Source organism: Micropterus salmoides, unplaced genomic scaffold, assembly GCF_014851395.1.
Source record: "Micropterus salmoides isolate LMB-PRFRI ecotype aquatic unplaced genomic scaffold, ASM1485139v1 Ms_hic_scaffold_18, whole genome shotgun sequence".
NCBI lineage: Eukaryota > Metazoa > Chordata > Actinopteri > Centrarchiformes > Centrarchidae > Micropterus > Micropterus salmoides.
Window position 1 is genome coordinate 8002884 of NW_024040928.1, and position 16277 is coordinate 8019160.

A 16277-nucleotide genomic window follows, 5' to 3' on the forward strand; every position below is an offset into this window, starting at 1 on the left:
TGAGAAACTGTTTGTAAGGTGTTCCATGTAGCGGCTCACAGAGGCACTTTTTGACCCCGCTGACCTGGGCTACACGGGCGAACAAATACCAACAACTCCTGCATCATAATGCTGAAAAATGAAGGAAAGGCAGTGTTGTTGGACTAGAAGTGCTCCAAAGTCCAAAAAACATTACCTGGAGCCTCTTAAAAACCTGATTGGCGCTTTAGGTCAATCAGAGGGCCACACTCTGATCTACAAAAGACAACTGTACCAGCAAAAAGCCACCACTCACAAGTCATAAAAAATGGAGCTTTAGTGGGCTCCCCTATTCGCCCTAGCCTCTTGCCTTTTGACCCCTACAGTTACCACAATGGCACAAAGTCACCGGGCAGTTCAATGACACATGAATGTTTGCTGTAGTTTTTGGCAGTATCTCGCTTTTAATAGCGCGTGTTCTCCATTTGGAGTGTGGTGTTATTAAATTGTTCGTAAGAATGGAAGAGATCTGGGTGCTTAAAAGCATTTCCACAGCGACTCATTATAATTAATACATTTTGGAACACTTGATCCCACATGCTTTATTGGTTAAACCTGTTGTTTGACTACTACAAAGAGTTTGAAACATTCAGATGTCCATTGAAGCTGCTTATCCTCTTGCCAAAGTGGCTTGTTTGTACGTTGCAAAGGCTCACAAACAGGGCACTATAAAGAGATGCAAACCTTTTGGAACAATAAAGAAAAGAACACAACAGAAATTAAGGAAAACGAAATAATAATTAAGGCATTGCAAAAAGAGTTCAGAGTTAGAGCAAACATTGTAAAAAACATTCACAAAGTAAAGCCACAGATAGAGCTATCCAGAAAGGGATTAGTAATAAGTAAGTAGTAAAAAACAGGTAAAAAGAAAGTCAGCTCGGAAAATCATAAAAGCCTACAAAAAACAGTTTTCAAAGGAAGAAAGCATACCATCAGTTTTGTCAACTTACATCAACAAATTGCCCGCATGATTTTGGCAGGAAGAAAAAAAAAATTTACAAAAGAAAGTTGTGTAAGAATGCCTTTGGACAAGTTAGGTTAGTTTCTTTTTTAGCAATTTCTGATTAATTAGTATATATTTCTCTTTTTAGACAGGATGGCACAGGGAGGCAACAACACATACATCCACACATCATGACATGAAAAATAATCTTCACCATTCTGTTCAGGATATCTTTTTTTTTTTGTTCTTTTGATAGTCATTTAATTTTGTATAAAAAGAAAACTGTATATCTATAATTCTTGCTTTGATAGATAATTCTTTCCATAAATATCTACAGCCTGATTAGACGACTCTTTATCTTTTTTTTTTTTTGCTCGATTTAAACTTCATCAGCAATGAACAAACGGATGACTGTACATATTTTAGAATCTTTACGTAAAGGGTTTGGGAGGAGGGAGTGTGAGACGGGGTGGGACCTATGAACATACTAGGAAGGAAATGACATAGATGGGGGTGAACGTGTACATCAGTTGCCATGTCCATGTAAAGGCGGCACGAAGCGGTCGGGCGGCATTAGAGCTTTTGGCTGTAAGGAAGGGATGGGGATATACAAACAATGAGCATATACATGCCCATCTACAAAAGAGAACAGCACTCTCAACACTGACAGTTTTACAAACCCTAAGCTGCAACTTCTTTGCCATGCACAAAATCAATCGACTCATTCATTGATTAAATCCAAATTTCAATCAGAGATTGCTAATAAACAGGAAAATATTAGAGATCAGCATAGAAACAGTTTGGAACAGTTTTCACAGATAGTGGTGAGGGTCTACTTTGGAGGTGACTTTTCGCTTTTTTCTCTATGAGGACAGGAATTTGAAAGCTGTGTGGTTTTGATACCCAATCGTAAAAAAACCTTCTGTTGTTTATGACATGGTAATTAATTCATAGAGAAAAGAGGAAGTTTCATTCTAATTAGGGGGGAAAAAATCATCAAAAACATTGGCAATAGTGATTCTTAGCAAATTAGCAGATAGTTAAAATTTGAACATTTTCAGAAAAGAAAAAGAAAGAGAGATAAACATATATGCGTATTAACATATATGCACAAAAAGACAAAAATAAAAAAACAGATTAGCAAGCAAGAAAGAAAGGCAAAAAATTTCTCACACTATCAGAGATGAACAACCAGAAAGCACACACTGAGGCAGACAAAGAGAGGGGGGGACAGTTTATAGGCAAAGTGTCACCACCTTTGTTTAACTAATAATAAAGACTTTATTATTAGTTACTTCAATACATTTCTCTTGTTAGTATTTTAAAACACAGGACAGGGCGTGCAATCTGGATGTACGTCAGAGAAAGAGAGGTCAATCAGACATGGTTTTATTTTGGATTCTAGTTCCACTATAACAAGTTAGGGTTAATGCATGCTTAAGTAAGTTGCATTTAGGGAGAGTAATATACAAGAACAATACAGCAAGCCATGGGACAGATAGGGGAAGGGGTTTAAGAAGGGGTCAGAGGTCAGTTGAAGGGCACTGCCACCAAGGTCTGTGGGATATTTTCTCAGGCAAAGAATAATTCATCAGCAGTTAACAGGGGAAGAAGATGCACCGTGGGTGATATACAACCATCATTATGTGGCATTTAGGCCCACTGCATTCGCTAATTAATCAAGAGGGGAAGTAGAGTGATAATTAATGAGCTACCTTTTATTAAATGTTTAGATGCTTTGTGTTATGTGCATAACCAACAGCCTTCGTTTGACAGATAAACACCGTGTGGGGAAGGAGTTCCACAAGAGGGCACAGGGTGGCGAGTTTTATTTGTGAGTTAAAGGAGATGTGAGGTGTGCATTTTTGTCTTCAGACATCAGGTTTTGGTTGCTCATCTGCGGGCTGGTTACAGAAACCTCATTCATTAAGCAAAAGTGGGTGTAAGAGTTAAGCATAATTGAGGAAATATGGCATCTGTCACACTGTGTTTATCAGCACTTATGTCTTCAATGGGAATTTTCTGACTGTCCAAATGTGCTGCAGAGACATGATACAGAGTGGCTCTCTAATGTACTGTATGAACTTCTGTTCAACTAACAGCTACTGCTCATGTTGCATAGCTGAGATAATATTCTAATAGCAGAGCCAAGCTCCTTGCCTTGTTAAATAAACAATGCCAGCACAGAGTAAGTGATTTCATCCCAGGCTTTATTTATTCTACTCTGCCCTTGTTGTCTTGGCCTTGTTTGCATCCTTTCACTCCATTCTTGGCTAACAGCTTTTGGCGACTGTTAGCTTTGCGCTATATCAACACAACACTTGAATAGGAGGGGAACCGCTGCCGTTAAGGGTCTCCAGTAAAGTCAGTGCAGAGGACCTTGATGTTTTGGTAAACACTTTAATCCTGTGTAAGCTCTTGCACAAGCGTTGCACGTCTTGCTGCATTTCAGAAGCAGACAAACACTGCGGTTTCTAATGGGTTTGCTTAACCAGACTGCGTTTGTTTTCTGCACTCGTCAAGATGGATGGGGATTTCATTCTAAGCCTCTGCCTCCCTGGCAAATAATTCTCCACTCCGCTAGACCTACAGCCACTTACTCTGTTTTCTTTCTTTTTAAGCAAAAGGAAGGCAGGACTTCAGATTACCAAGTGTTTCTCTGCGCCAGTGCCTACTGGCTAGCCTTTGCATCAATGAGAAAAAACGATCCTATCATTTTCAACCACAAAAGCATGAAACAAATTAAATTTTCTAGTCATTCTGCTTTTCATCAATCCTGGAAAAAAAGACTATCGGCTGCATGCCTGTGCTGGCTTTTGAAGAGGAATTAAGTAAATACAGTTACTTCTAAATAGCTGATTGACTGTCTACCTCAGCAGTTTGGAGGCTACAGATGCAGAAATCTCAGAGCAGCACTTTCCCTTCATTTCCCTCCACTCCCTCTCTCTTTCCCCTCTCCTCTCTCTCCTGATCCCCGTGTCCATCCAGCGTTTGCTGAGGCTTCCGAATGGAGATGAATCCCGACGGTGTGTCAGGGATTTGACGATGCTACACCATAAAAGCGGAAAGCCGGTGCACCAGCACCAACCATGGATGAACTGAGTCAATGGGATTTTGATGCTGCAAATTGTGGGTGAGTCAGTGGTTTGGGGCCCTGAAATCCCATTGTGGCCGTGTGCATTGTGCCCAGAGACCTGCTGTAGCAGATTCATTCACCTTTACCCACCACAGGTAGGGAGCTGATTACCAGAGAGCCAACAAAACTCAGATTCTCAGTGTGGACACACTTAAAGGGACATGACAGGGATTATATTGGTGCCCTGTGCAATGGCTGAGCTTTCTAGAAACATGTATTTGCCATTAAATTATCTTATCTTGCCTGTGCATACCCCTGCCAAGGGAGGTCTAATTTCTCACTGATGGACAATTCATTTCCATGCTAAAAGTTGAACGATGTTTCATTTTCAACTTCAGCAAGCGGACAGGTCTGCCCTGTACATCCTTCCGTACATGAACTACCTCTGGCAGGAGAAGGAACTCTGTTCCGTCCAGGGGTGTCCCGAAGCTACGGCGCATGGCACATAGCTCTTAATCCGTCATCATGAGGCTGGGCGCAGCCTGGCGTATTATATTGGCATCTCCAGCAGGCGTGGCGACTCGCTCCTGTCAGCCGGTCGATTTGCTGTACAGCCATTAGGCTGCACCTCTGCACTCGGCGGACATGTGTCAGCTGAATAACCTTTAAACTGATCTGAGGCCTGTGGTGAAGTGACAGCCGGCCCAATGGGGCTTGACGGAAGCCATAGCTGATGCCACAAGAAAACCCAGTGATACTTCATTCTGCACCCTACATGTGTCCACTTCATCTACAGCAATGACAAAATCCTGCAACATCACATCCATGCTTTCTGTCTAACATTAATTTGAGCCACAGATCTCCACTTTACCCACCAAGGCCAATGATAGAGATATTTATTAGTCTTTTTGCGGAAATTCATAGTGTGTCATACAGTAAACATCAGACAACATCAACAGACTAACAATCCAACAACTGCTTTCCCAACACAAACATCTCCCGAGTGCTCTACAAGTTATACTAAGGTGCAGCTCCCCGACACCCAGAGATTCAACTCTGTTTTATTAAGATGAGGAGATGATCGATAAATATGTTACATCTGTTTGATCTGTGCTCCATTTCATCAAAGGCTGATAGGGTAATGGCGCATGCAGGATCATTTATAGCCATTTTATTAAATACACAACCTTTTTATGATCTATTTGACTGTCACTCATATTGCAACAGTTAGCTTGTTTGCAGAGATTTGTGGGAGGCTGTCATCTCTAGAAAAAAAAAAGTGCTGGTCGTTTGTTTAAACAGACTGAAACAACCTAGCTGTATGTTTATGCTCAGTAGCAATTTATCTTTGTCCAATAGTTGTTTGGTGCTGGTCAGGTAGCATACAGTGGTTTTTAAGAGTTGTTTTTATTTCTTGAAAAACTGCTGCCTGGTGCTGCTGGAAATAACGCTGATGAGAGCGGTGTGAGTGAGGCAGGGCAGTGAAGTTGTGGGCCATAAAACCAAAACAATGAGCTAAAAAAGGGCTGAAATGCTCCGTAGAGCTGAGGTGAACTGCAGAGTCGGATGATTATGCTCTTTGGGTTCGTCCTGATGAGCACCTCCTTTCATATTATAGTCAATCATGTGATCTGTTGTTTTTAGAGCAGCTTTAATCAAATAACGTTAGTTGCTTAAAATTAGATAACCTTAAACATGGAAGTGGCAGATGTTCTAATGGGTCATTTTGGAAGGCCTTAACCGATATACATATTATGTCATTTAGGAATGCGGACATGTTGTTCATACTGCTGCCACTGATACATTGGAGCCACTGCAATATACCATGCTGTCGTGGCATATTGAATTGCTGTGGCAGGAAAAACCCAGGTGTAACTAATGACAATAATGATGGTCCCATTCCATTTATGTGTTCCAGGCCCTGGGGATGGTGCACACAGTGTCCCTGACTCAGCTTACCCATACTACTGAGTAAATAGAGCAAAACCATTTTCATCAGTATTAGTAACACCTGTGCTTTCTGTGCTGTGTCAAAGAGCTATCATTCTGCATTTAGCCTAATAAAATAAATAATAATAAATAATAAAATAGCCCTAATAAAAGCTGGACTTTTTATCAGTCTAAATTGAAATAAACTACTTTCCATCTGGTCCAACTGATATAATGTATTGTAGGGATTTAGAGCAACTTGTAGGCACTGTCTGTATAAATCAAACATTCCGATTTGCACTTGTGGATTTATGAAATTCATTTGCATCAATTACTAAAATATAATTACACATTAATCACAAAATTGCTCTGATTACACGGTAATGACAAGCTGCAACACTTTTAATCTGTTAATCACTGTGAAATTAACGATAAATTGCCTTGATATTTTCTCTTCTCTAAATAGAGAATCACATATTTTTCATTAGTGATTTTCAGGTAGTAGTTTCTACTAGGTAGTGAATTCCTGCACGGAGTAATACTTTTATTGTCAGTTTAATAATAACCATAATAATTATGTAAACATGCCATGTAAATGGGCAGGAATCTCACTGCACACTCCTTATTTGCTCTCTTGTGGAACTCACATGGGACAAAGGGAAAAGGTAAGGTTTAACAGTTTTATTAAACAGACAGACAACACAACCGCAACCACGTACAGCAGACAAGACAGGCTGCTTGGCAGACACAGACGGAGCACTGACAGAGACAGCAGGCACAAGCACAAACACAATACGCCTCCGAGGGAGGGGCTGCCGTGGGGAACAGCGGCGACGCAGGACCTCCGCTGTAGCCCCGAACACACACACACACACACACTGACATGTAGTAGAAGCCAGCTGGGGGTTAGCCTGAGACTTATGGGTGGAGTAGAAGCAGCACACAAAATGGATGCCAATCATATCCATGCAGAAGCGGGGGAGTTGGGGGGAGAGGATTATTGTTAGTCTATAGAGCTGCGGTACAGTCCAGTACAGTGTGCATGCCACAAAAGCCTTCTACTTGGAGCAACAGATAGAATAGAAAAACAGATATACTTTGTGGCAATAAAAGTCTTTTTATGCCATCTGCATTCAAACAGACATGTATATGCAGAAAGGCTAAAAGAAAGAAGGTAGGTGAGTCGGGATGGAGTGGGAGGGGTGGGGTTAACGCTCGGGAGGGGAGACGGGAGTCATTCTTTCACACACAACTTTCTTGAGACAGAATGGGGTTGCCTGCACAAGGCCAAAAAAAGGATGATGGCAAGAAAAGATTTTGTTGCCGTTCATTTCCCTATGTTGTATCGAAAATGGGGGGAGGATGTTTCTTTAGAAGCCATATGGCACAAAAAAAATAAACACAAACTTGATGAGGAGGAGAACTTTGAATTTTCCAACCACCAAAAGTTCATGCGGCACAAGATGAGGCAAAAACGGGAGGAGTGGCTCTATCCTTGCTTGGAGGATGGACGACGGATGATGAGGAAGACAAAAAAAAAGAAACTAAACAAAAAAAAAAAAAAAAAAAAAAACCCAACAAGAAAATAAAAGATCACCCCACTCAACCCACCCCGGCCCCAAAGTAAAGCAAACACAAAACGCTCAAATCTTAAGCAACCCAGCAGCTGGGTCCAAATCGATACAGAAGAGAGATGTTCATATGTGCATCACAGGAGAAAAAAAACAAACAAAGTGCAACAGAAAAGAAACCAACATCATGTCATGCAACTGTTCATACAACTGGAAGCGGGGCAAGGAATGAGGATATGAATTTCTGTGTCAACATGGTGAAATGTACAGTATGTATGAGTGTGTATGACTACATATGTTGCCACTATATGAGGGGAGGGTACCATGTTCGCTTAGTTATAACTTCTTCCACTACGCTTTGTTCCGTTTTTGAGAATACTTGGGTTTGAGGTTCTAATTGTCTACGGAAACGTAAAAAAAACCCCCAAAAAACGCACGAGCTGTAAAAAATGTGTCCATTCAATTTCAATAATCTCTGATTTAAGAAAGCAACTCATTCTTATAGATAAAGAACCTAAATACTGCACAGAGGCACGGAGAAAATGGCTTTCTCTTTACATCTAAAAGCCATAAGCACAAGGACCTAAATGTGGTCATAATTTCAAGGAAACAAACGCTATTACAGTGCGATAAAGCTTCAAAGTAAATGAGTTACATTCACAGATATGAGGAAAATGGTAAAATTACTAGCAGGATATCTACAAAAGTACACGGAAAGACCTCATTTCCGAGAGGAATAAAAAAATGTCCGATTATCTATTATGTTCTCCGAGCAAAGATAAAGTGAAAGGGCAATGCATTGTTTCAATTTAGGCTTATTATTAGCAGTGAAAAGTGGGCATATGCTTGGTGCTAAGCTGAGCCATATTTAGCCAGATTAACACAGCATCAATTAGTCCACTGTGATGGCGTTTTGAAGGACAGTGAAGCAATCAAATAGCCTGAGCTGTTAATGATTTCCAGAGTGCCTAAGGGGAGACACTTTTTACATACTGAGTCAGTTTCAATAGAGCTCACACTCCTCCTGCTTTACTACATACTATTAGGATATACGCCAGCTGCTCCCGGGCACAAGTGTGATTGACAGCTGCTTGTTCAAAAGCCGTCCAAACCCAAGTTGCCTCAAAATAACCACTCTTTTTAAATCTGCGGTTTTATTTCCAGCTCTGTTTTCCACTGAGCGAATGTCTTATCACTTTGATCTAATCACAAAGTGATGTGTGTGTTTGTGTTTGTGTGTGTTTTATGTGTGTGTTTGTGTAAAGGGCGGAGGGAAGAGAGACGATGCGCACAGAAATTCGAGGATATCTGTTCTCTATTAGAATGTTTCAGGTAAGGCAAGCCTCCGACGAAGGAAACAGAGGTACAAACAAGAGAAGAAGAAGAAGGTAGGAGAAGGGAGGAAGAGGCTCTGTTGCAGTTAGTCTGCTACATATCACAGTATCTATGCTGAAAGCATCTTTGTTCTCGAAAGAATCTCAAAATGTATCCTCTGTCAAGAGAGACGCACACACACGCACAGCAAGAGGAAATCAACCATGTACAGGACAGATACATTTTGAAGCATCAGTGCGGGCGACATGGGGCTTGATACTAATTTCGTACTTTGTTGAGTAAAGTTTTGCTCTCGACTGAATGCTGAGAGACAAAATTAGTATCAACGCTTCCTCATGTCTGCAACCAGTGGCCCCATAGCTAAGTGTAACTTGTTTAAGAGATGAAAGGTATGAGCTTTAACTACAGCAGCTATAATATGTAAGCATTTACTTATTTACGGTGAAAGTTAAAAATGTAACTTCCTACAGAGAGCATGCTAAGGATATAGAAACTTGAAACTTCTTACTGCTTTCATCCATCTCCAAAGAGTTCTTTAAACTTTAGATATACACTGCGAACCCCTCACACTAGTGTATATTTCTCACACTGGCTTTTCGAAGGGCTTTTTGAAGTTACACTTGAAGCTCCCATGGGACATGATGCTAAGAGGAGAGGCTCCTCGGTAGCAAATCAAAGAAAGATAAGGAGAAATAGACCAGGTTCAGAGCAAGCACAACTCGACACACCCATCCCACCTGCATGTCCGGAGTCGCACTCTTCCAGGTCCTCGTCGTCGCTGGAGCACTCCGCCGACGAAACAATGTCATCCGTCGTCTGTGGAGAAAGAGACACATTCACACATATACACAGGAAAATGTTGTTAGGCCCAGAGCAGTATAGTGAGTCCTCATCTATACTGCCCCACAGCCATTCCATTCAAGGATATCTCTGCACACACAGACCTCTCCGCCTGTCCTTCGGCTTCCATATATCACTTGGAGTCAATCATATTTCACAGTGTTTATCATTCTTCACTTTATGTGCTTTCCACCTCCGCAGATAATTGTTTTCCTACACCCTCCGCACTCTGCCTCCGATTATTTATCGCCCCTCTCCTCCTCTGTCGTCCACAATCAATGGCCCCACCAAGCCCTCACAGATCAACACTGTCCCGGCTCCTGATTTGTGCTAAAGGGTGTAGAGGGAGGGAGGGAGGGACGGCAGACTTGCTAGCTACACCCGGACCAGCGATGGATTATCTGCACCTTCCAGTTACCACAATTCTGATTTATCCCCTCTTCCCACCCGTTCCCTTTTTTTTGGGTCGACCCATGGAGGACAGAGTGGGGAGGGGGGGTTGTTGTATTTCAGCGGTGGTGCGCTGGGCAGCCGGCGTTTATTAGAATGAATCAGCGGGGCGATAAAATAAGCCCTGTCACCAAGCAGGGTTATGAAATCAGAGTGCTGATTGAGTTTTCTAGTTCTGGCCGAGGGTGTGGGGCTCTAAATATCATTGAGTTTGACAGACTAATGAAACGCGCCCCCATGCTTGTGCTGCTGCTTTTAACAGGGCCCAGAGAAAGCTGTCCACCTCTACCACATGCATACGCACGCATGCTGCTGTTCAACATGCAGGGCTACCAAACCTCACATTGAGAAAGTAGAGTTTTCAAAGCATATTCCTGATGTGTATTGTGATTATGAGAGATGGGCAGTGCTATTTTCTATCGGTACATTTGTTAATGTGTTGATGCGTGTTTGTGCTGGTGTACATAATGCACCTTATTATGCACTGTACTCCAGCATGTGGAGGCAAAAAAAATGAAGTAAGAGGGGAGGCTCTAAACTAAATTGCTGTAAAATATAGCCCCTTGGTAAACATGACTATTTATTGAAGCCACATTACAGGCGTAAAAGTCTTGGTTATTGCTGAAAGAGGGTTATTGCTTGTTATTATGATAGCGGCAGATGTGGGAGCCAGGGACACAGAGAGAGAGATGAAAAACCCGAGCCACTTCAAAGTCTGTTCCAGCAATTTCAGACCAAGACCATCACACCATAACCCAGCATCAACTGAAAACACTGCCTTTCTCTTGTCCATTCATGCTGCATTTCTCTGCAGCTGATGCCGACAGCGTCTCAGCACAGAGCAAATATTTTCACTGCCTTGGATGCAGAGTCATACACACCAATCTATGTTTTGCAAATGCAAACTTCAGCTGAATAGGATGATTCACAGCCCATGCGTTTTGCTGTTAAGCCCCTTTTCAGACTTTCACACATGCACTTCATTATGTAAATGTGTCATTCTCCCGTCTGAATAAGTGCCCGAAGACAATTTTTCTTAATTGTTGCCGTGGCCATCTGACTAGGCTAGAACTTCTTACATGTCTTCCAACATGGGCCAAATCTGAATTGGCGTTCAGCACGTTTACATGCATGCAAGTAAGCAGGTTAATGGGTTATTTCCTTAACATCATGTAAGCAAAAAAGGTTTCTATAATCAGCGTTGGGGATTATAGAAACCTGGTTTCTCCAGCTAGATTTCTCCCAATGTCGATTTCTCTGCCATGTATATGAGTAACTGGGTTTGTAATTGGTCTCAAAGACAAAGACTTTAGACAGGGAGAGTGTCACTGTAACAGCAGAACAGCAGGATGAAAGGAGAGGTAATTACATGGAGTGATGCGTCCTTGTAGTTAAAATAATTCCATCCAACGTCTGACAAAAACTGAAAAGAAGTAAGTAACCTCTAGATAAGTGTGTTTCTGCCGCTGACTATTTTTAAAATTCAGCCACAATCACGTTGTGGAAAAACTAACAAACAGGACACAACGTCTGCAGTGATGTAAATGCTGTAGGAACACAAGGTTATAATAAGTGTGCAAAAATACTTCTTAAGAGCACTGTAATACTCCTCTAATTTCATTCATTTCTTATATGAAATATATGAAATAAAATAATTTGAATAAACCATAAACAACTATACTGCGTGGGTTCTCTCCGGGTGCTCCGGCTTCCTCCCACCATCCAAAGACATGCGGCCTAGGTTAATTTGGTGGCTCTAAATTGTCCTTAGGCGTGATTGTGAGTGTGACTGGTTGTTTGTCTATGTGTGGCCCTGCGATGGACTGGCAACGTGTCCAGGGTGTACCCCGCCTTTCGCCCGATGTCAGCTGGGATTGGCTCCAGCCCCCCGCGACCCTGTACGCAGGATAAGCGGTTGACAATGGATGGATGGATAAACAACTGTAATGAGACATATGTAAGTCGTAGAGGAGATTTTGCTCGGGTCAGTCTGTAAAATGAGGTTTGAAACATTTTATACATATTCCCCTAGCAGTGTGGGCGCAAAAGAGTAATAATAAAAAAAAACATCAGTCTCCCTAAACCAAAATCATTTTGCTTTAACTGTGCATGGGCACAGATTGCAGGTTAAAATAGGCAGTAGAATGTGCAACCTTTTTGCCATTTCAAATGAGTTCAAGTAGCACTTTATTAACACACATCATGAAGTGTTCCTTTGAAGTAATTCAAAAATGAATGTCACTTTAATTATATAAAAGTGGATATTGTTGGGGAGCCTCTGTAGCTTAGGAGCTAACACTTCACTTGACACGGACTTGAACCGGGGACTCCACGTTCAAGTCCAGGGACCCTTTTGCTTTTTCTCTCCACTTTTATCTCTTAAACAATGTTTAAGAAAACTTGATATTATTTTCCAACTCACCACTGATCAAGTAGTGCTACTAATGGGATGAGAAAAAAACAGGGATGTAGTAACGGTCAAAGGGATGGCATTTAGCCCTGAGGTAAGCCTCATCAAAAATGTTTATAATCTATGCCCTCTCTTGACTTGTTGGCATACAGAGGGCAAAGCCCTGCACATCACTGCAGAACGCATATGAAAAAAATCATTAAGTACTTCATCTTTGATCCACATGAAAGAGGAGGACTGGCTGCCTCAGCTCATGTATTCTAAAGGTTGCATTTAAATGGTAGAAGGACATACTCAGTCAATTTATTCATTTTCTTTTTGATTGAAAATCATCTGACTTGGAGTCAAAGATGATTCTAAGTGACTTTGATTCCACTCAGAAAAATTGAGGAGGGATTCTGAAGTATGATGTTTGACATTTGTAGATCCACTAGATGTGGGCCTCATTCATTTTGATAAACATATGATGCATCTCTGCTGCTTCAGATTGAAGTGCCATTTTTCCGAATTTGTGCTAATGCAGAACGAATGAAGTGACACGCAGTCTTTTCTCAGTCGACCGGAGATGTCGATAATAACATATAGCACGAAGCTAGATGCTGTAAATGCAAAGGAAGCTCATGGAGCATAAAAGGCATAGGCTTCGTGTGTACTGTGATGGGAGCCTACAGTGGGGTATAGCAAAATGATGCGGTTGGCCAGCGGGACTACAAAAACTGATTTCACAGCTGGGGAAATCCAATTCTCTGTCTAAATCTCCATAACATAGAGTGGGATATATTTTGGCAGCAAAGTGATTTCTTTTTTGGTGTAATTATTCTCAACAAACACTCTCAGCGTCATTTTTGTGTTGGGATCTACCAGCGTGTGTGTTGTGTGTGTGGGAAGCTTTAATATATGTACGCATGCCATCTACTTATATCGTATGCGAACAAAGCAAATTACATACGATGATATCAGTACATAAAACTCACAGGCTATGTGCATCACGCCTGATTATCCTGATTACCCTGCCTTCAAGTGATCTTCAAATTCCTAACTCCACAAACAAACACCACAGCCAAATCAATAGCCAGACTTCATTAAAACAGCATTTACCTCTGACCACTTCAGCACATCAACTAAAAGGATCACACCGGCGATCGATAAAGATAGACAGCCTCTTTGGGAGACGAGTCTCAAAATACACAGCTTTTAGTTTCACAACTGATGGCACTGACAAACAAAATGGAGAATGTGCAAAGATGCTGGGCTGTCTCTGTCTTGACAAAGCTTCTCTGGTGTTCAGGAATTCTGGACTGACTACTTTGAATCAGCCAGCAGCAACGCAGAGCCCATTAACAAGTGAAGCTGCAATTACCTCAGCAACTGAATGGAGTGCATGCTACATCACCAGTCAGGCCTGACCTCAGAGTGAACAAAGAGGCAGCAAAATTGATTAACAATAAACTTGAAGCTTGTGAAACAAACACCTTTTTTTTATTAAAAAGTTTTTACCGCAGGAAAAAAAAAACAAAGAATACTGTGCCTGCCTGGTAGTAATCTATAAATAAATAAATATATATAAATAAATGTGAGATTTGAATTAAAGTTGGTTTTAGGATAGGTTGCATTTTTTCAATTCTATTTGTTCTTCTTAGGCTCATTTGAGGTACAGCTTGTCTACACAGGAGGCGTTTCAGCCAAGTTTTTCAGTCGTCCGTCAGACACAACAGATACGCTTTTATTGTAAATAATCCAGCTGTCGACACACACATTTCATTCACGCTATGCAACCTTAAAAGGCAACTTATGTATTTTTTTAAATCTGGGTCCTATTTTCCACATTTTTGGCTCTTTGTGACTAATTGAGATGGCAATTTTTGTAATTGATTCAATATTGAATGAGCGCTGTAGTCTGCAACAACGACACAGAGCTGCAATGTAATTCTTGCAGGTAATTTCATCCCGTCAAAGTACGTCCTTGTTTTTACTACTTACAAGTGTCTGACAACATTATGGTAAGGATCCCTGCAGAGAAAGACATTTTTAAAAGAGAAAGATACTTTTTGTTTTAACCAGAAACAGTCTCTTTTTTCTTCTGGTCCAGCCACCAGATGCCCTTGACAAAAATAGTAAGAGAGTTCTGTGGGTTTTGTCCCCCATCACTTACATTGATATCACATTAGGGAGGGATGTCTATATGAACAATTACAGTGACCAATAGCTCTATCAGCTCTTTCAGTGTACATATGGGCATTATGAGTCTTTTTATTAAGATAGACTTGTAAACATATGCCTTCATTTTAACATTTCATAACGTTTTGGCCAGGTGAGCAGGCGATGTTTCTTCACAAGCTATCAGTAACAATAAAAACAAAAACAAAACAAAAAAATCTAGCCTCGCGCCCTTCTATCCATATTAGTAGCAGCAGCCGTTGCACTGCAGGCTGCCACGCTCTGCTACATGAAGCAGATAAATGCAACCGGTGTCTGACAGATTTCTTCCACAGCCATATTAAATCCACTATTCAATATGGCTGAGGAACACTTTCACAATTTTGAAGTTTTGTAGCAAACCACCTGGTTGAAAGCATAAAAACATGATGCATTTTGTTCATTATTACAAATGATTTTCATTCATGTTTGTGCTTAACTACTGAGGCATTCTATCGAACGTGCCTGCAGGAGCAAGAGTGCAATCACACCTTCGCTTCACACCTGCTAAACCATCACTACTTACCATTTACAGCATATGCTCTTGCTCAGAGGAGCTGCACAGCAACCCCCTGCAGAATTTACTCTTAAGAAATGTAAATTTAAACCAGATATTATGCACTCATCAACTTGTGTGGCACAGATGAACATAAAAATTGAATCACATCAGAACAATCTAATGCTAAATGGACTTTTAATCAACAATGCTATGCTAAATTGCTTATTTTTCACCAGATCTAATTGAATTTGATCAACTAATGACCATCTACTTAAAATATACCATCATTTAATTGTGTGCTTACAGCCATCGTCTAAGGGTCTCACTAATCAAACAGAGAATGTTTTAACTTGGTATAAAACACGGATGGTAACAGGAGCAGCTGCTGCATCTGCGGCTGTGGCTGCATTTGAATATTCTGCTGAGGATGATGGTGATTTGATCGGGCACATCAAAGCAGTGGCTTGTGCCAGGCAGGGGGAAGAGAAAGACGTAATATACTAGACCACTGTCTATAGTTTTCCCCGGGGTCAGTAAAAGCAGTGTAAAGGCTAAAACGCAGCCGTGGCCCCCGGGTTACAAACATGACATGAAATATGAGTGTGAGCTGTGTTTTCAGAGGCGAGGGGAAACTAAGCACACATCCTTAAGTACAGTACACTGAGTCACATCGTCAGGGAGGGGGCGGGAGGTTGCTCCTGAACACATCACGGTCTTATCATAACAAATGACCTTCACGTGTTTTTGTGCCCAGAGGGTGAAGGAAACACTGAGATGAAGCCTTTTGAGAATAAGGGAAGAGACACAACACTATAGGTCCACATTACAACCCCACTATCAAAGCCAATTTGGTTTATTTACAATGCCAGAGTGCCCAATGGCTAAAGCAGTTTTTATTTTTTGCACTGACGGGAATAAATCCCAAACGAATCAATTTTCCTCGAGCGCCTCATCCTGGCAGTCAGTTGCCATGGATATCCAATGTGGTTGCATGTCCAGACATCAAAGTG

At 41.3% G+C, this 16277-nt stretch overlaps 1 protein-coding gene across 8 annotated transcripts in view; it reads right to left on the minus strand.

The window, feature by feature from the left end:
- The window catches only part of LOC119909150 (neurexin-3b), a 287510-nt gene that overhangs the window by 3550 nt on the left and 267683 nt on the right, over positions 1-16277 (minus strand). For 5 of the 8 annotated variants that reach the window (XM_038727230.1, XM_038727229.1, XM_038727233.1 and 2 more), the window contains one exon: positions 9610-9688. In XM_038727230.1, the coding sequence (XP_038583158.1) occupies positions 9610-9688 (79 nt within the window). Of the gene's footprint in view, positions 1-968; positions 1548-9609; positions 9689-16277 lie in introns of all 8 variants that reach the window. The other 3 variants (XR_005445387.1, XR_005445385.1, XR_005445386.1) reach the window with 1 other exon arrangement.